At 49.6% G+C, this 19,532-nt stretch overlaps 1 protein-coding gene and 1 long non-coding RNA gene across 2 annotated transcripts in view; one reads left to right on the top strand and one right to left on the bottom strand.

Annotated features, from left to right (window-relative positions):
* Positions 1-8,437: 8,437 nt before the first annotated feature.
* LOC127568867 (uncharacterized) lies at positions 8,438-13,890 on the bottom strand. Its single transcript, XR_007956091.1, has 2 exons — positions 13,585-13,890; positions 8,438-9,197 (listed from the first exon to the last, which is right to left on the bottom strand). It is a non-coding gene; the product is annotated as an uncharacterized LOC127568867 (long non-coding RNA).
* The window catches only part of ddah1 (dimethylarginine dimethylaminohydrolase 1), a 112,888-nt gene continuing 105,183 nt past the window's right edge, over positions 11,828-19,532 (top strand). The window contains exon 1 of the mRNA XM_052013096.1: positions 11,828-12,258. Coding sequence (XP_051869056.1) covers positions 11,974-12,258 — 285 coding nt within the window. The 5' untranslated portion in view covers positions 11,828-11,973. The remainder of the gene's footprint in view (positions 12,259-19,532) is intronic.

A 19,532-nucleotide genomic window follows, 5' to 3' on the forward strand; every position in this document is an offset into this window, starting at 1 on the left:
CTGAGGTGTATAGAGTTATGAAGGGTATAGATAGATTAAGACAGCAAGGGGCTTATCCCATATCAGAGGTAGGCAAAACTAGAGGACACAGATGTAGGGTATGGGATCTTGCTGTGTGCCCATTTGCTGCCATGTTTTCTATGTTCCAACAGTGACAACACTTCAAAAATACAGGGTTGGCTATGAGGCCTTTTGGCATTGGGTGTCCTGAGGTTTTGAAATCTCTCAGGAAATAAGAAGCATTTTTTTCTCTCTCTCAACTGAGCTGCCTAACCTACTGAGTGCATTCCACTATGGTTTATCTCTTGATTTGCAACTTCTTTGGTATCTTGCTACACTCTGTGGTCTTGCTCCATTTTCCTGTATTACAAGAGTGATTACATGTCATAATTCCTTTCAATTCACAGCACAAAAACAGCCCCTGTGGCCCACCTCATCCATGCTGATCATGTTGCCTACCTGAGTTGGTCCCACTTGTTTATATTTGGCCCATATCCCTCCAAACCTTTCCCACCCATGTACCTGTCGAAGTACCTTTTAAATGTTGTAACTGTACCCACCTCTACCACTTCCTCTGGCAGCTCGTTCCACACACCCACCACCCACTGTGTGAAAAACTTCCCCCTCAGGTCTCCTTTAAACCTTTCCCCTCTCACAAACCCCTGCCCTCTTTAAATTTTAGACTCCCCTACCCTTGGAAACAGACTGTGACCATCCACCTTATCTATGATTACATGAGCCTCTATATGGTTACCCCTCAGCCTCATTCGTTCCAGGGAAAACAGCCCCAGTCTCTCCTAAGAGAGACTGGGGCTGTTTTGAGAATCATGGACTGATTAGGGACAGCCAGCATGGCTTTGTGAAGGGAAGATCTTGCCTCACAAGCCTGATAGAGTTCTTTGAGGAGGTGACCAGGAAGATTGATGAGGGTAGTGCGGTGGATGTGGTTTACATGGATTTTAGTAAGGCGTTTGATAAGGTTCCTCATGGTAGGCTTCTTCAGAAGGTCAGAGGCCAAGGGATCCAAGGAAGCTTGGCTGTGTGGATTAGGAATTGGCTTGCATGTAGAAAGCAGAGGGTTGTGGTGGAAGGAGTGCCCTCGGATTGGAAGGCAGTGACTAGTGGTGTCCCGCAGGGATCGGTTCTGGGACCTCTACTTTTTGTGATATTTATAGATGACTTAGATGAGGGGGTGGAAGGCTGGGTTAGTAAGTTTGCGGACGACACTAAGATAGGCGGTGTTGTGGATAGTGTGGAGGGCTGTCGGAGTTTACAGAGGGATATTGATAGGATGCAGAGCTGGGCTGACAAGTGGCAGATGGAGTTCAATCCGGAGAAGTGTGAGGTGGTACACTTTGGAAGGACAAACTCCAGGGCAGAGTACTGGGTGAATGGCAAGGTACTTGGCAGTGTGGAGGAGCAGAGGGATCTGGGGGTTCATATTCACAGTTCATTGAAAGTTGTCTCACAGGTGGAAAGAGCAGTTAAGAAGGCCAATGGGATGTTGGCTTTCATAAGTCGCGGGATTGAGTTTAAGAGCCGCGAGGTGATGATGCAGCTTTACAAAACTCTAGTTAGGCCACACTTAGAGTACTGTGTTCAGTTCTGGTCGCCTCATTATAGGAAGGATGTGGAGGCGTTGGAGAGGGTGCAGAGGAGATTTACCAGGATGCTGCCTGGATTGGAGAGTATTGAATATGAGGAGAGGCTTAAGGTGCTAGGGCTTTATTCACTGGAAAGGAGGAGGATGAGAGGAGACATGATAGAGGTATATAAAATATTGAGAGGAATAGATAGAGTAGACAGTCAGCGCCTCCTTCCCAGGGCACCAATGCTCAAGATGAGAGGTCATGGCTTTAAGGTTATGGGTGGGAGGTTCAGGGGAGATGTCAGAGGGAGGTTTTTCACCCAGAGAGTGGTTGGTGCATGGAATGCACTGCCTGGGGTGGTGGTGGAGGCAGATACATTGGACAGGTTCAAGAGCTTGTTGGATAGGCATATGGAGGAGTGTGGGATGGGGGGATATGCGGGAGGAAGGGGTTAGATAGTGTGAGGGTGGTCTGATGGACGGCACAACATGGTGGGCCGAAGGGCCTGTTTTGTGCTGTATGGTTCTATGGTTCTAATAACCCAAGCCCTCCAGTCCTGTCAATCCTTGTGAATCTTTTCTGTGCCCTTTCCAGCTTAATCACATCCTTCCTACAGCAGGGCGACCAGAACTGTGCATAATACTCCAAGTGTGGTCTCACCAATGACTCGTAGTTGCAACATGACATCCTACCTCTTGTACTCAGTGCCCGGACTGATGAAGGCAAGCGTATCAAACACCTCCTTCACCACCCTGTCGACCTGTGTCGCCACTTTTAGGGAACTATGTATTTGTACCTCTAGGTCTCTCTGTTCTACAACGCTCTCCAGGGCCCTGCCGTTTATTGTGTAAGTCCTGCCCTGGTTTAACTTCCCAAAACACAACACTTCACACGTCCAAGTTAAATTCCATCTCCATCGCCCACTTTCCCAGTTGATCCAGATCCTGTTGTAACCTTAGACAACCTTCTTCACTGTCCACTAGAGCACCAATGTCATGGTGGTCTAGAGGACAGTTCATCTGCAAACTTACTAACCACGCCCCCTACGTTCTCATCCAAATCATTAATATAGATGACAAACAACAGAGGACCCAGCACCGACCCCTGCAGCACACCACTGGTCACAGGCCTCCAACCTGAAGAACAACTCTCCCCTACCACCAAGCCAATTTTGTATCCAATTGGCTCACTCACCCTGGAGCCCATGTAATCTAACCTTCCAGACCAGCCAACCAGAATCAGAATCAGATTTATTATCACTGACTTAGATGACATGAAATTTGTTGTACCGTTTAAACCATGTGGGCTCTTGACAAAGGTCTTGCTAAAGCCCACTGCCCTGCCCTCATCAGGTCCTCTTGGTCATCTCTTCAAAAAACTGAATCCGATTCATGAGTCTGAAGTATTGTAAAATACTTCAGAACGCTCTGAGTTTGTGAAGTGAAATAATGCTTTAATGACCAGATTATCTCCTTTTAGCAGCTGATTAATTTTTATTTAACCCCCTATCACTTCCAGGCTGTTTGTAGGGGATTCAATGGTGGTGATACCATGGAAAGATATATAAAATTTATAAGAGGCATTGTTAGGGTAGATAATCAGAGTCTTTCACCTATTGTAGGTGTATTAAAAATCAAGAAGGCATAAGTTTAAGGTAAGAGGAAGGTACTTTAAAGGGGATCTGAGGGGTGTGTTTTTTACACGGAGAATGTTTCAGATCTGGAGCTCACTGCCAGACTAGGTGGTGGAATCGGATAGAATCACTGCGCTTAAGAGACATTTAGGCAGACACTTAGATAGACAAGGTGTAGGGAGGATACGATCCTAATGTGGGTAAATGGGATTAGTGTAGATGGACAAGAAGGTCAGCATAGACGTGGTGGGCTGAAGGGCCTGTTTCTGTGCTGTACTCACTCTATGACTCTAAAACCATTGAATGTTAAGGGCAGCTAGTTAAGACCTCTCTTGTTGGAGATGGGCATTTGTTCAGGTGTTACTTGCCACTGAACAGCCCATGCTAGCATGTCGTCCAAATGTGGCTTCAAGAAGTCATGGGCTGCCTCATTTTCTCAGGAATTGTAAATGGAACTGGATGTTGGGCAACCATCAATGAGCATCTGTTGTGTGAAAAGGTTCTTTTGGAATCTTAAAGATGCAGGACTCTGGACACAGGCTTTGGATTTAAAAATAGTTTAATCACAAAGGCAAACGTGGGGACAGAATGAATGGGAACGGATACATACTCACACACGCGCGCGGGAGACCGTGAACGTGTGGGGGAATCGAGGATGAGATATACACACACACAAAAACACACAATAAACAAGGTACAGCTTATCAAGGGATAAACACTTCAATGCCTGAACTCTTTGACCCAGACAAGCATTAGCCCTAACACTCCCTGGAATCTGACTAAGATGCTCCCAAACAACATGGTGGTGCACACTCTTACCAGTGGTCTCTGCAGTGTTGTCTCATTATTCCTGGGGGAGTCAAAAGAGGAAGTACTAGGAAGTGCAACACTCTTTATAGTGCTGGAAGGCTGGGTGCAGCCTGGCCAGGTAATTTAGACAGGCCAATGGTCAGGCAGGTTCAGGAACAAAGGTGGTCTCCAAGGCCAATCCCTATGCCCACACCTGATGGGTGGGGTGGAGCAAAACCTTGATTGACAGTGGTGTTACTTCCGATCTGATAAGCAATGCTGTTCTCCGACCAGAGGGATCAGTGTTGTTACTGTCACGTGACAGCTATGTGCTCTCCTACTACAGCATCCCCCCTGTTGATGTACAGTGGATGGCAGGTCAGTGATGAAGCTACTGAAGGTGGTTAGTCCAAGCTAACAACAGTGCTTTAGGCTTATAAATATATTCCGCCAGCATTTGTCACCTCATGGCCTGATATACCCCTCTCTCTACCATGAGCATCAATCCAGGGGACAGTCACGTTAGAGTGGGCATACAGACAGCCGCACCAGGCACAAATCAAGTACCAATGCAGTGACCTGCAACTCCTGGCCGCAGGACTGCCCACCAGTGGAAATAGTATTCAATGGCCAGAGCCAGCAGAGCAGATCTAAGCTCCCCATTTGTGGGTGGAGCATGCAAACTTCAGGCAGACAGCACCGGAGATTGGGATCTAACATGGGTCGCTGGAGTTGTTAAATTGTCGTCAAGTTTATTGTCTCTTAGATAAACACATGAATGATAGAAAAACAGGGGGCTATGTGGGAGGGAAGGGTTAGATAGATCTTAGAGCAGGATAAGATGTTGGCACAACATTGTGGGCTGAAGGGCCTGTACTGTGCTGTAGTGTTCTATGTTCTATGTTCTCTGTACACAAGTACAGTGAGGTACAGGTACAATGAAAAACTTGCTTTCAGCAGCGTCACAGGCACATAGGTACAGACAACACAATGTAAATTATACATAAAATTATACAATATAGAGAAGAAACACTGTGCGAAAATAAGACAGTGCAAAAAAAAACGAATCAGAGACAGGTCCATGGTAGTGCAGTTGGAGCACGGAAGGAGATAGACAGCCCAGTGACATGGTGTCATAGCAACAACCTTTCCCTCAACGTCAGCAAAATGAAAGAGCTGATCATTGACTTCAGGAAAGCGGGTGGTGCACACACTCCTGTTTACATCAACGGTGCTGAGGTCAAGAAGGTTGAGAGCATCAAGTTCCGAGGAGCGAGCATCATCAATAGCCTGTCCTGGTCCAACCACATAGATGCCACAGCCACGAGAGCTCACCAGTGCCTCTACTTCCTCAGGAGGCTAAACAAATTCGGCATGTCCCCTTTGACTCTCAACAATTTTTATAGATGCACCATAGAAAGCATCCTATCTGGATGCAGCACAGCTTGGTACAGCAACTGCTCTTCCCGAGACTGCAAGAAACTGCAGAGAGTTGGGGACACAGCTCAGCACATCACAGAAACCAGCCTCCTCTCCATGGACTCTGTCTACCCTTCTCGCTGCCTTGGTAAAGCAGCCAGCATAATCAAAGACCCCACCCACCCCGGACATTCTCTCTTCTCTCCCTCCCAATTTAATTTAAATTGGTAAATTGGTTTATTATTGTCACATGTACCGAGGTACAGTGAAAAACTTTGTTTTGCATGCCATCCATACAGATCATTTCATCACATCAGTGCATTGAGGTAGTACAAGGGAAAACAATAACAGAATGCAGAATAGAGTTTTACAGTTACAGAAAAAGTGCAGTGCAGGCAGACAGTAAGGTGCAAGGTCATAACGATGTAGATTGTGAGAAACAAAGGACTGTAGATGCTGGAAACCAGATGAAAAACACGATGATGCTGGAGGAACTCAGCAGGCCAGGCAGCATCTGTGGAGAAAAGCAGGTGGTCAACATTTTGGTTCAGGATCCTTCCTCAGGACTGAAGATAGGAAAAGGGGAAGCCCAATATATAGGGGGGAAAAGCAGAGCAGTGATAGGTGGACAAAAGAGGGGAGGCGGGGTGGGCACAGGGTGGTGATAGGTAGATGCAGGTAAGAGATAGTGATGGGCAGGTGCGGGGGAGGAGGGGAGAGCAGGTCCACCGGGGGATGGGTCAGAGGTAAGGAGGAAAAAAAGGTAGAAGCAAGGGGAGAAGAGAAGAAGCATGGTGGGGTGGGGGGGTCAGTGTGGGGAAGGGGTGTGGGGATTAATTAAAGTGGGAGAATTCAATGTTCATGCCATTAGGCTGCAAGGTTCCAAGATGGAAAATGAGGTGCTGTTCCTCCAGTTTGCACTTGGAATTCTCCTGGCAGTGGAGGAGGCCGAGGACTGACATATCAGTGATAGTGTGGGAGGGGGAGTTGAAGTGACCGGCAATGGGGAGATGTAGATCACGGTTACGGACAGAGCGCAGTTGTTCTGCGAAACGGTCACCTAGTCTGCGTTTGGCCTCCCCAACGTAGAGGAGGACACACTTGGAGCACCGAATGCAGTAGATGATATTAAGGGAGGTGCAGGTGAATCTCTGTCTCACCCGAAAGGACTGTTTGGGTCCCTGGATGGAGGTGGTGTAGGGGCAGGTATTGCACCTATGACGGGGTAGTGGAAAGCTCCTGGGGTGGGAGTGGGATGGGTGGGGGGGCAAGGAGTGAACTGGGGAGTCGTGGAGAGAGTGGTCCCTGTGAAAGACAGAAAAGGGTAGGGAGGGGAAGATCTGCTTGGTGGGGGGGTCCCGTTGGAGATGGCGGAAGTGGCGGAGAATGATGTGTTAGATATGTAGGCTGGTGGGATGAAATGTGAGGACAAGGGGGACCCTATCCCTGTTGGGTCTGGTAGGGTAAGAGCAGAGGTGTGGGAAATGGCAGAGATATGAATGCGAGCTCTCTTGACCACAGTCAGGGGGAAGCCCTGGTTAGAAAAGAAGTTGGACATCTCGGATGTCCTGGAGTGGAAAGCCTCATCATGGGAGCAGATGCGGTGGAGGCGGAGAAATTGAGGAAATGAGATAGCATCTTTGCAAGAGACAGGGTGGGAGGAGCTGTAATCAAGGTAGCTGTGGGCATCAGTGGGTTTGTAGAAGAAGATTGTGAGATCAAGAGTCCATCTTAGCGTACTAGGGGATCGTTCAATGGTCTTATAACAGTGGGATAGACGCTGTCCTTGAGCCTGGTGGTACGTGCTTTCAGGCTTTTGTATCTTCTGCCCGATTGGGGGGGGGGGTGCAAAGAGAAACTTAATTTAATTTACCACAGTTTTCCTTTGCCGGGGGAGGATTAAGACCACATTTGAGTATTTGAGAACACTTCTGCCCTCTGAAACCCTATGATGTGATTTTGAAGAAAAACAGCAGAATTATTGCCATGTCTTGGCCAAGAGTACCCTCCAAAATCAACATCACCGCTTCAAGTATCTGTTGTGTGTGAGAGCTTGCTGTGTGCAATTCAACTGGCAAACTCCCTCATTACAGCCATTACTGTACCTCAGAAGTGCTTCACCCTCTACAAAAGGTTTTGTGATATCCTGAGATCAAAAAGACTTAGGAAAGCAAAATAGCATTTTCTTTTACCTTTTCCAAGTCCTTTTAGACTGTGGTCTTCAAAAGAATGTGCCTAAGAAGCAGCAGAATGTCACCATTAAAGACGAAATCAGATTCAAGGTGATTTTTTTCTTTTGTTACTCCACTTCCTTAGGAGGCTAAAAAAATTCGGCATGTCCCCTTTGACCCTCACCAATATTTAAATGCCACTACCCTATCTGCTTCTACCACTCCCCCCAGCAGCCCATTCCAGGCATCCACCACTCTCTGTGTAAAAAAACTTGCCCCACACATCTCCTTTGAACTTTCCCCTTCTCACCTTAAATACATGTCCTTGAGTATTTGATATTTCTACCCTGGGAAATTGATTCTGTCTATCTATGCCTCTCATTATATTATAAACTTCTGATAGGCCTCTCCACAGCCTCCGCCGCTCCAGAGAAAAACAACCCAAATTTGTCCGACCTCTCCTTATAGCTCAAGCCTTCTTATCCAGGCAGCATCCTGGTAAACCTCTTCTACACCTTTTACATACTTCTTGTAATGGGACAACCAGAATTGCACACAATACTTCAAGAGCAATCTAACCAAAGTTTTATACAAATGCAGCATGACTTCCTGACTCTTGTACTCTATGCCCCTAGTGATGAAGGCAACATGCCACAGACCTTCTTGACCACTCTATCTTGTTGTGTGGCCACTTGCAGGGAACTATGCACTTGGACCCCAAGATCCCTCTGTACAACTGAAGAAATAAAAACTCAAAGTAAAAGTACAACAGGGGAAAATTGATAAGCAGGAACTTTGGATTGTTTTAAGGAGTTACACAGCATGGTAACAGGCCCTTCAAAGTCAAAGTCCAGTTTATTGTCATCTGCAATATCATTGTCATCTTATGCACAGGTGCAATGAAAAGCTAACTTGCAGCAACATCACAGGCACAGAGCATCAGATAAGCAGCATTCAAGAAAAGCATAAATTAAACACAATGTTTATAAGAAAGAACACAATTAGAACAAAATAATACAAAGTCCATTTTAGTGCAAAGTGATCAGAGTGGTCATAGTGTTGCTAAACTGCAGTGATTAGGGTTGTGCCGGTTGGTGCAAGAACTGAATGGTTGAAGGGAAGTAGCTGTTCCTGAACCTGGTGGTGTGGGGACTTCAGGCTTCTGTACCTCCTGCCCGATGGGAGCTGTGAGAAGATGGCACGGCCCGGATGGTGGGGATCCTTGATGATGGATGTTGCCTTCTTGAGGCCTCATGTAGATACTACCGATGGTGGGGAGGGATGTGCCCGTGGTGTACCACCAAGTCCGCACCAATCATCAACCACCCATTTACCCTGACCCCAATTTATCCTCCCCACATTCCCTGTGCTGCACTAAATCAAGAATTAGTGACTCTGAACCGATTCATGATGCAGGAGAGAAGATAAAACTGATAGAGCTGGGACAACGGATCTATCGAAGACAAAACTATTCAGAGCAGCCAACAGCCATGGTCCACGCAACTGTGAAGAAGCACGGTGCAGATGGTCATCTGGTGAGGACAGCACGCTTTTGGTGGTCATCCGGCTGAGCCTGACTCCACACCAGCAGGGAACCTGGGTAAAGAGCAGGAGGCATGACCAATGGCACTGCAGTCAGAGGAAGACTTATCTCATCAGTCGACTTGAGGCAGTATGTTCAGCCTAGAAGATTTGGACAGCTCGTGGATCTGTGAGTGGAATAGGGTGAGTGATTTGAAAGCAGAACAGTGACAGAATTGCTGATGGTATTGTGGAAGGTATGCCACAACCTGAGTAAAGGTATTTGGTGAAGGCATCCCAGTCTGGTTGTGAAAGGCAAAGCTGACCTTTATCAAAGTCAAAATCGAGTTTATTGTCATCTGCACAAGTACATAAGATATCTTTATTAGTCACATATACATCAAAACACACAGTGAAATGCATCTTTTTGCGTAGTGCTCTGGGGGCAGCCCACAAGTGTCGCCACGCTTCTGGCGCCAACATAGCATGCCCACAACTTCCTAACCCGTACGTCTTTGGAATGTGGGAGGAAACCGGAGCACCCGGAGGAAACCCACGCAGACACAGGGAGAACGTACAAACTCCTTACAGACAGCGGCCGGAATTGAACCCGGGTCGCTGGCGCTGTAAAGCGTTATGCTAACCGCTATGCTACTACTGTGCACATGTGTGCACAGGTGCAGCGAAAAACTTACTTGCAGCAGCATCACAGGCACATAGCATCAGATAAGCAGCGTTCACAAGAAATTCATGAATGAATGAATTCACAAGGAATTTATGGAGCACAGTGCTTGGCGAGCCTGTTTCTGTGAGAGGGAGGGGGCTAAGAGGTGGAAGGAGTGTGGGGGAGGGAGAAGGAAAGAGAGGGATGGAGGGAAGGTGGGAAGAAGAGTGGGAGAGAGTGTGGGATAGAAAGAGAGAGGAGGAGAATGGCGGGGGGAGAGAGGGAGAGGTGTGGTTTGGAGGGTGCGGAATGAATGGGGGAGAGGATAGTGGGACAAGGAAGGAGAGATCGAAGGAGGAGAAGCAAGAGGGAGGGGAAAATGGGGAAGGAAGGGGAATTGGTGAGGTACAAGGAGGTGGGAACTGAGAACATGAGGAGAGGAGGTAGAGGGAGAGGGGGGTCACGGGGAAGTGGGAGGGCAGCAGGGATGGCAGGATCAGAGGGGGCTTATAGACTGACAATAAGGGAGGGTGGGAAGGGGTAGCAAGCGAGGGAGGGCAAATGGAAGAGGAGGGGAATGAGGGGGAGCATAGCTGGATGTGAGGGGAGATGGTGTGGGTTTGGAAGGTCGGGGTGATGTGGAGGAGGGCAAGGTGATGAGATGGGTGCGCAGGAGGGGAGAGAACAGAAGCAGAGACCAAGGGTGGGAGATGGTGGCAGAGGTATGGAGGGTGAGGTAGGTGGAGGGTGAGGGGAGGTCAGGGAGAAATAGTGAGGGTCAGGGAGGAGATGGAAGACAAGGTGATAGGGAGAGGGAGGCTGAAGGTGGGAGAGGGAGGGATAGGGTGAGGGACTGAGTAGATAGAAGGATGGAGGGAGGTGGAGAGAGGGAGTGAGGGGGAAGGGGAAGGAGAGTGATGAGAGGGAGGGGATGAGAGGAGGGAGGGGGATAAGGGGGAGAGATGAGACAGAGGGGGTGAGAGGGGAGGGGGATGAGAGGAGAGAGGGGGAGGGGATGAGGGAGGGGATGAGAGAGGAGGGGGTGAAAGGGGAGGGGATGAGAGGAGGGAGGGGGATAAGGGGGAGACATGAGATGGAGGGGGTGAGAGGGGAGGGGGATGAGAGGGGAGGGGATGAGAGGGGAGGGGGAGGGGATGAGGGGAGGCAGGGGGATGAGAGGGGAGGGAAAGGGGGGAGGGGGATGAGAGGAGGGGATGAGAGGAGGGAGGAGGGGATGAGAGGAGGGAGGGGGAGGGGGATAGAGGAGGGAGGGGGAGGGGGATGAGGGGAGGGGGATGAGGGGGGAGGGGGATGAGAGGAGGGAGGAGGGGATGAGAGGAGGGAGGAGGGGATGAGAGGAGGGAGGGGGATGAGGGAGGGGGATGAGGGGGGAGGGGGATGAGAGGAGGGAGGAGGGGATGAGAGGAGGGAGGAGGGGATGAGAGGAGGGAGGGGGATGAGGGGAGGGGGATGAGGGAAGGGGATGAGGGGGAGGGGATGAGGGGGGAGGGGATGAGGGGGGAGGGGGATGAGAGGAGGGGATGAGAGGAGGGAGGGGGATGGGAGGGAGGGGCAGGGGGATGAGGGGAGGGAGGGGGAGGGGAATGGGAGGGAGGGGCAGGGGGATGAGGGGAGGGGGATGAGGGGAGGGGGATGAGGGGGAGGGGATGTGGGGGGAGGGGGATGAGAGGAGGGAGGAGGGGGATGAGGGGGGAGGGGGATGAGAGGAGGCAGGAGGGGATGAGAGGAGGGAGGGGGATGAGGGGAGGGGGATGAGGGGGGAGGGGGATGAGAGCAGGAGGGGATGAGAGGAGGGAGGGGGATGAGGGGAGGGGGATGAGGGAAGGGGATGAGGGGATGAGGGGGAGGGGATGTGGGGGGAGGGTGATGAGAGGAGGGAGGAGGAGGGGGATGAGGGGGGAGGGGGATGAGGGGAGGGGATGAGAGGAGGGGGAGGGGATGAGAGGAGGGAGGAGGGGGATGAGGGGGGAGGGGGATGAGAGGAGGGAGGAGGGGGATGAGGGGGGAGGGGGATGAGAGGATGAGGATGAGGGAGGAGCAGGAGGCGAGCAGCGCGCACAGGGGGAGGACTGGCGTGACCGCGCCCCCTCCCGCCCCGCCCGTGACCGCGCCCCCTCCCCCGGCCGTGAGCGCGCGTCCCGCGCCTGCCGCCAGACGCGCGGGACCATGGCGGGCTTCGGGCGCTGCAGCCACGCTGTGGTGCGCGGGATCCCCGACTCGCTGGCGGGCGGCGCGCTGCGGCGGAGCGGGACGGAGGGGGTGGACACGGCGCGGGCCCGGCGGGAGCACGAACACTACGTGCGCACCCTGGGCGCCGGGCTCGGCCTGGAGGTGCTGGAGCTGCCGGCCGACGAGGGGCTGCCCGACTGCGTGTTCGTGGAGGACACGGCCGTGGTGTGCGGGGACACGGCGCTGCTGAGCCGGCCCGGGGCGCTCAGCCGGCGGGGAGAGGTACGGCCGCGCCCCCGTCCCCGTCCCCGTCCGCGCGTCTGCGACCCCCGTCCCTGTCCGCGCGTCCGCGACCCCCGTCCGCGCCCCCGCGACCCCCGTCCCTGTCCGCGTCCCCGTCCGCGCGTCCGCGACCCCCGTCCCCGACCCCGCGACCCTCGTCTGCGACCCCCGTCCCTGTCCGCGCCCCCGCGACCCCCGTCCCTGTCCGCGACCCCCGTCCCTGTCCGCGCCCCCGCGACCAACGTCCCCGTCCTCGTCTCCGCGACCCCCGTCCTCGTCTCCGCGACCCCCGTCCGCGCCCCCGCGACCCCCGTCCCTGTCCGCGACCCCCGTCCCTGTCCGCGCCCCCGCGACCAACGTCCCCGTCCTCGTCTCCGCGACCCCCGTCCTCGTCTCCGCGACCCCCGTCCGCGCCCCCGCGACCCCCGTCCCTGTCCGCGTCCCCGTCCCTGTCCGCGCGTCCGCGACCCCCGTCCGCGCCCCCGCGACCCCCGTCCCTGTCCGCGTCCCCGTCCCTGTCCGCGCGTCCGCGACCCCCGTCCGCGCCCCCGCGACCCCCGTCCCTGTCCGCGCCCCCGCGACCCCCGTCCCTGTCCTCGTCTCCGCGACCCCTGTCCGCGCCCCCGCGACCCCCGTCCCTGTCCGCGCCCCCGCGACCCCCGTCCCTGTCCTCGTCTCCGCGACCCCTGTCCGCGCCCCCGCGACCCCCGTCCCTGTCCGCGTCCCCGTCCCTGTCCGCGTCCCCGTCCCTGTCCGCGCCCCCGCCACCCATCCTCATGCCCGCGCCCCCTGTCCATCCTCGCCCCTTGTGCGCGCTCCCTTCTCCTGCTGACCCCGCGCCCCCTGTCCATCCGTGCAGTCCTCCATGTACTGCTGTCCGTCTGTCCATCTCCTCCGTCCCCCCACTCACCTCTCCTGTCCCTCCTGCTGCCCCCTCCACACTGCCCTTCGACCCCCCGTTCCTCCTCCCGATCCCCTCTGTCCCGCCTCCCGACACCCTGTCCCATCCGTCCCTGCACTCCCCTCTCCTGTATCCTCTCCTCTCCATCCTCTCTGTCACCCAGCACTCCCTCCAGTCCTCCAACAGCCCTTCCACTCCCTCACATTCCCCTCCGCCACCCGGTTCCCCCCACACTGCCCGGCGCTCCCCTGCATCCCTTTCACCCCAACCTCTATCCCTGCATCTCATCACTTTCTCTCTCTTATCTCCATCCCTTGCTCCATTCAATCTTCCATTTCGTTGGACACCTCTGGGAACAATGGTCGTCCTCACCTCGTTTAATACAATTCCAGATTATTTTCTCACAAGTGCTTACAAAGTATTACCTGCAGCACTTTCCCGTTTCCTTCTGATGCCTCTCCCTTACCCTTTTTCTCCCTCTCCCTCTCTCTCCATGTCAAACACTCTGTGTACCTGAAGGATTAACCTTCCTTCTGGCAGGTGCCTGTTGAAGTCACATCTCAGGGTTTCCAGTATTTTTGCCATTTGGATATAACCCTTTGATCTTTGTCCTGATAAGATGACTCTGGTTAATGATTTCCCTTCTAGTGGTCAGTGTCTTTGGCCATTAACATTGTGTTCCTGTTCAGTGTTCCAAATGATGTGCTTTAAAATGTGAAGTGTGAATCAGCCTTCCAATATAACACCTTTTATTTCAGATTTAACAGGATAAATTTGGATTAGAAAATTGTGTGACGAAGACATCATTTCAGGAAGAAAGTGACCGTGCTGATTGCAAGACTCGTGTCTTTTGTTGCTAAACTGCTCAAATTCTTGTCCATTCATTTCTCTGTTCATTAATTTTATGGAATAGTAAGTTAAATGTTCTAGTTAGAGTACCCACTCATGTTCTGTGTTCTAATGTACAGGGTGCTGTATAGAAACAGACAAATGTAAAAGCTCTTTTAAACTATATCAGGTTATTCATACTTTTTCTCTGCCTCATATCCAAATATTTTCAACTTAATCAACCCAAGGAATGTCTGTTAGTCCTGGCTGATGCAGTGAAGCAACTTGTAAATGTATTGTACTCAAGTGAGAAATTTCTTCCTTAATGTAGTGTCTCCAGATCTCATTTGTGTCAAAATCATGCCTGAGATTTGTTTCTTTGATTAAACCTCCCATTTTTTAAATACATACATTTAGAATTCACATAATGTATTTCAGAAGATATTAAATAATGTCGCTCAGACTTGTACGATTCACAGCTACCTATACCATAGAGTCAGTCTCTATTTGTAGCTTAAGCTCTTTCGAATTAAATGTTTCCAATTCAGTGTTGAACAACCTCTTTAAAACCTTCCCTAGTGTTATGTTCAGGTACTGTATATTGCAACCTACTATTTAGTGATATAGGTCTTTACAGCAATGGATGTGTTGATATGGTTTAGTTTCACAGAACAAGATGCCTTTTTGGCAAAAACAAAGATTGTAAGATTTGGTTTCTGGATGGGAATTGCTGCTGTGTAATCTCCCAAAAAGTCGAAACTAGGAAGAAGCCGTAATTTTGTTTCCTGTTCCCTTAATGACTTTAGTGTGAAAGAAAAGGTCCATTTTTCAGGATCGTTGAAACAGGATTAAGCCCTACAGCTGTCCTCTTAATGCTTATTGAACGATCTTTCCTGCTAGCATTAAGCTTTTAACATCATCATGTTGAGTTGAGAAGGGTCACTGGGGAAAGTTCTTTAACCCAAACATCTCTGGACTTGGATGTTTTATTTAGCTGGGCACATTGTTTTAAGGTCATGGGTATGAAACTGAAGATTCCCAAGAATACTAATCAGAATCAGGTTTATTATCAGTGACTTACGGCATGAAATTTGTTGTTTTGTGGCAGCAGTACAATGCAAAGATTCAAATTTACTATAAATTACAAAAATAAATAGTGCAAAAAAAAGGAATAACGAGGTAGTGTTCATGGACTTCAGAAATCTGATGGTAGAGGGGAAGAAGCTGTTTCTGAATCATTAATTGTGGGTCTTACAGTTACCTAGAACTGCTGGGGAAAATAAAGATTTTTTTTATTGGGATATAGATAATTAATGGTGGGGTGGGTCCGACGATCCTGAGAAGCATTGAGAGGATAAATAGTAAGGATTATTGAGTTGGTAAATCAGGCTATAGCTCTGGGGGAAACCTGTATTTCATCAGAATGGGTGTTGGAACAAGAAATGCATTGGTCTGAGAGGCTGTTGAGATGGAGGCTGCCATGTGACTTCGTAGAGAATTGAAGAAAAGATTGAGAAAAGGAAGTAAACTGTAGAAGTTCCAATTGTGAAATCAAAAGTTATGTGTTTTCTTAAAACAATCTGTTCTTGTTCAGGAAAGTAGGACTGTGGCAATAGCTGTCATTGATACTTAGACACCCAGGTGTACCATCCTCAGGATAGAGAAAGAAGTGTTAGAAGTAGTGAATTAAAAACTATCTCTGACTCAGAGAGTTTTGCAAGGTTTAGTTCATCAATCTTATTTGGAGATTTTACAAAATAGAGTCATAGTTAAAGCCAAAGTCGAGTTTATTGTCAGATGCACAGGTGCAATGAAAAACTTACTTGCAGCAGCATCACAGGCACATAGCATCAGATAAGCAGCATTCACAAGAAAAACATGAATTATACACAATTTTTACAAAAAAACCCACAATTAGAACAAAGTGATCAGAGTGGTCACAGTGTTGCTAAACTGTAGTGATTAGGGCTTTGCTGGTTGGTTCAAGAACTGAATGATTGAAGGGAAGTCGCTGTTCCTGAACCTGGTGGTGTGGGACTTGAGGCTTCTGTACCTCCTGCCCGATGGGAGCTGCGAGAAGATGGCACGGCCCAGATGGTGGGGATATTTGATGATGGATGTTGCCTTCTTCAGGTTGTACAGTAAAGAAATGGACCCTTCAGTCCACTACATCCATGCCGATCATTTTGCCCATCTCCACTATTCCCATTTGCCCACATTAGGACCATGTCTTTCTATGCCTTGCCCATTTAAGGGTCTGTATAAATGCCTCTTAAATATAATTGTGTCTGCTTCCACCTCCTCTGGCAGCACGTTCCAGATATCAACAACTCTCTGTGTTTTTAAAAAAACTTGCCCCTCAGATCCCCTTTTAAAACTCCTTCCTCTCACCTTAAACCTACGCCGTCTTGTTTTTGATCTCTCTACCATGGGGAAAAGATTTTGACTTTCTACCCTGTCTATGCCAAATAGTGAAAAGTACACATTAAGCATTTGGTTTCAACATGAATTCTTCAAGGAAAAAATCAGGTCCCACTTTCCCCCCTTTGGGCTTTTGTTCAGTCAGATTTGTTCTGCTTGAAACGGCAAATACCTGGCTTGATGTGTCTATGCAGTGGGCACCCTGTAAATGAAATAGTTCTGGCTTTTAAAAAATGATAAGCATTTATTTCCTTCTCATTTTCAGAATGCATTACGTGCTGCATTCTGTCTAAATGTTAATCATTTGATAAGAAATAAGCTCGTTAAAAACTAGGCATTATATATCACAACCTGTTGTTTCAGCAAGATTATTGATCTTTACAGATGTACATTTTACCTTAGCAGAACAAAATTGCCTTATAAAGAAAATTACAGCACTACAGCATTTGGCCCATTGTGCCCACTTTGGTTTCAAAGAGAGTTCAGGATGGAATGGTGTGGCGCAGCTAGTACAGCCGCTGCCTCACAGCTCCAATGCCTTGGGTTCGATACTGATGTTGGGCACTGTCTGCGTGGAGTTTGCACGTTCTCCCTCTGACCATGTGGGTTTCCCCAGGTGCTCCAGTTTCGCATGTCCTAAAGAAATGCTGGTTGGTGGGTTAATTGGCTGCTGTAAGATGCCCCCCTAGTGTGCGGTAGAACCGGGAAGGAGTTGATGAAAATACAGGAGAATAAAATGGGATTAGTTTAGGATTGGTGTAAATGGGAGTTTGAAGGTCGGCATGGACTCGTTGGGCTGAAGGGCCTGTTTCTATGCTCTGAGGGCAACTTCACTTCCTATCCATACCTGTGTAACTTCAGATGATGAGAGGCATAGACAGGGTAGACAGTCTCTTTTCCAGGGTGGAAATGTCAAATACCAGAGGGCATAGGTCTGAGGGGGAAAGTTTAAAGGAGATGTGCGGGGCAAGTATTATTTTACACAGAGAGCGGTGGGTGCCTGGAATGGGCTGCCGGGGAGGTGGTGGAGGCAGATACGATAGAAACGTTTAAGAAGCATTTAGACAGATGTACAAACAAGCATGGACTGGAGGGATATAGACCATGTTTAGGGAGATGGGATTAGTTTAATTTGGCATCGTGATCATTCACAGACATGGTGGGCCAAAGGGCCTGTTCCTATGCTGTACTCTTCTATATTAACCTTGCCTAAGGTCCTCATGATTTTACACACTTCTTGAAACCTTCCCTCATTCTCTCAGTCTGAAGAAAACAATCCCAGTTTAGTCGATCTCTCCTCATAACTATAACTCTCGTGCCCTGCCGATGTTCTTGTAAATCTCCCCTGTTTCTTCTCTGAAGCTCTTGCATCCTGTAGTGTAGTGACCAGAAATGTAGCTGTGGTCTAATGAGTATTATTGTAGTATGCACTCCCTTGCTCTTATAAAGATGTATGGAGGCTTCAAGGGTTCAAAGAAATCTGGGTGTTCTTGTACCCAAGTCACTGAAAGCCAACGTGTAGGTGAAGCAAGCAATTTATGAGAGGGTTTGATGTTGTGCTGCAGTTACATAGGGCTGTGGTGAGACCACACCTGGAGACCACAGGTAGGATATATGGGTCCAGATTAGGTAGGCAGAAAATGCACCAGATTGGCAGGGTTGCTGTATGAGGAGAGAGAGAGTAGACCAAGCCAATGTCCTCTAGAGTTTGGAAGAACTGTAAGGTGATTTCATTGACACACAAGTCTTGCAGAGTTTGGGGTGGATGGAGGGAGGGTGTTTTCTCAGTGCAGTCTGGAATCTGGGGGGGGGGGGTCACGGTTTCAGGATGCAGAGTGGGTCATTTTTGGTAGAGATGAGAAGAAATTTCTTCATGGAATTGGTCATTTCGGGCAGAGGAGAAATTTCTTCAGAGTGGGGTGAACCATTCTCTTCCTGGAATCTATGGAGTTTATTCAAAAGACAGATCGATAAATTTCCGCATATTAAGGGAATCAAATCAGTGCAGGAAAATGGAACTAATGCAGAAAATCAGTCACGATCTGGACAAGTGTCAGAGCTCTCCTCCCGCTCCCCCTCCCCTCTCACCATTCACATTGTTCTTCCTCAACATCACCCTTGGCCCTTCTCTTTTCTCCTGACATACGCAAAGTACAGTATTTATTCAGAATAATGAGCCTGTCTTCTGCCTCCAAAATTAGCTTTACTGTTTTGGTCTCTAATAGAATCGTGCAGCACAGAAACAGGCTCTTTGGCCCACCTTGTCCATGCCCACTATCAAGCATCCATCTACACCAATCCCATTTACCAGCACTTGGTCAGTAGCCATGGCAGTTTATAAGTGCTCACCTGAAAAGTAAAACGTTGTGCAAGTACCTGCCTCAAACACCCCTGGGGAAGAATGTTCTAGATTCCAAACTTCATCTGGATGAAAAAAAATCTCCCTTGGATCTCCTCTTACCCTAAATCTGTGTCACAGCTGCCATGGGGAAAAGTTTCTTACAGTCTACCCTATCTATACCCCTGATAATTTTGTATGCCTCTGCTTTGTCCTTTGTTATCTTCTTCCTTCAAGTATCAATGAAGCATTGTTGAGGTTGTATAATTTTGCCTGCAGTATTTATTGACATGCCTTTTATTAATTTCCTGCTGCAAGTTTTACACACCATTCCATCTTTCACATCTCTTGGGTATCTGTCATAAATCGTAGAGTTATACAGCATGTAAACAGAAAGGGATCCTGGATTCCACACTGATTATTAAGCACCCATTCACACTGATCCCATTTTATTCTCCCCACATTCCCATCAACCCCCTCCCCCCAGATGCTACCCCTCAACCACACACTGGCGACAATTTACAGCAGTCACTTAACCCACCAACCTGCACGTCTCTGGGATGTGGGAGGAAACTGGAGCACCCGGAGGCAACCCACGCGGTCACAGTGAGAACGTGCAAACTCCACACAGTGCCGGAGGTTGGGATTGAACCCAGGTCTCTGAGCTTCAAGGCAGCGGCTCTACCCGCTGTGCCGCTGTGCCACTGTGCTGGCTCTGATAAGCTTCCCATTTGTTTTGCCTTGTACTCTGATACCCATGAAGCTCCAGATCTGGGAGCTTCCCTC

The sequence above is a fragment of the Pristis pectinata genome, chromosome 3 (genome assembly GCF_009764475.1).
Source record: "Pristis pectinata isolate sPriPec2 chromosome 3, sPriPec2.1.pri, whole genome shotgun sequence".
Classification (NCBI taxonomy): Eukaryota; Metazoa; Chordata; class Chondrichthyes; order Rhinopristiformes; family Pristidae; genus Pristis; species Pristis pectinata.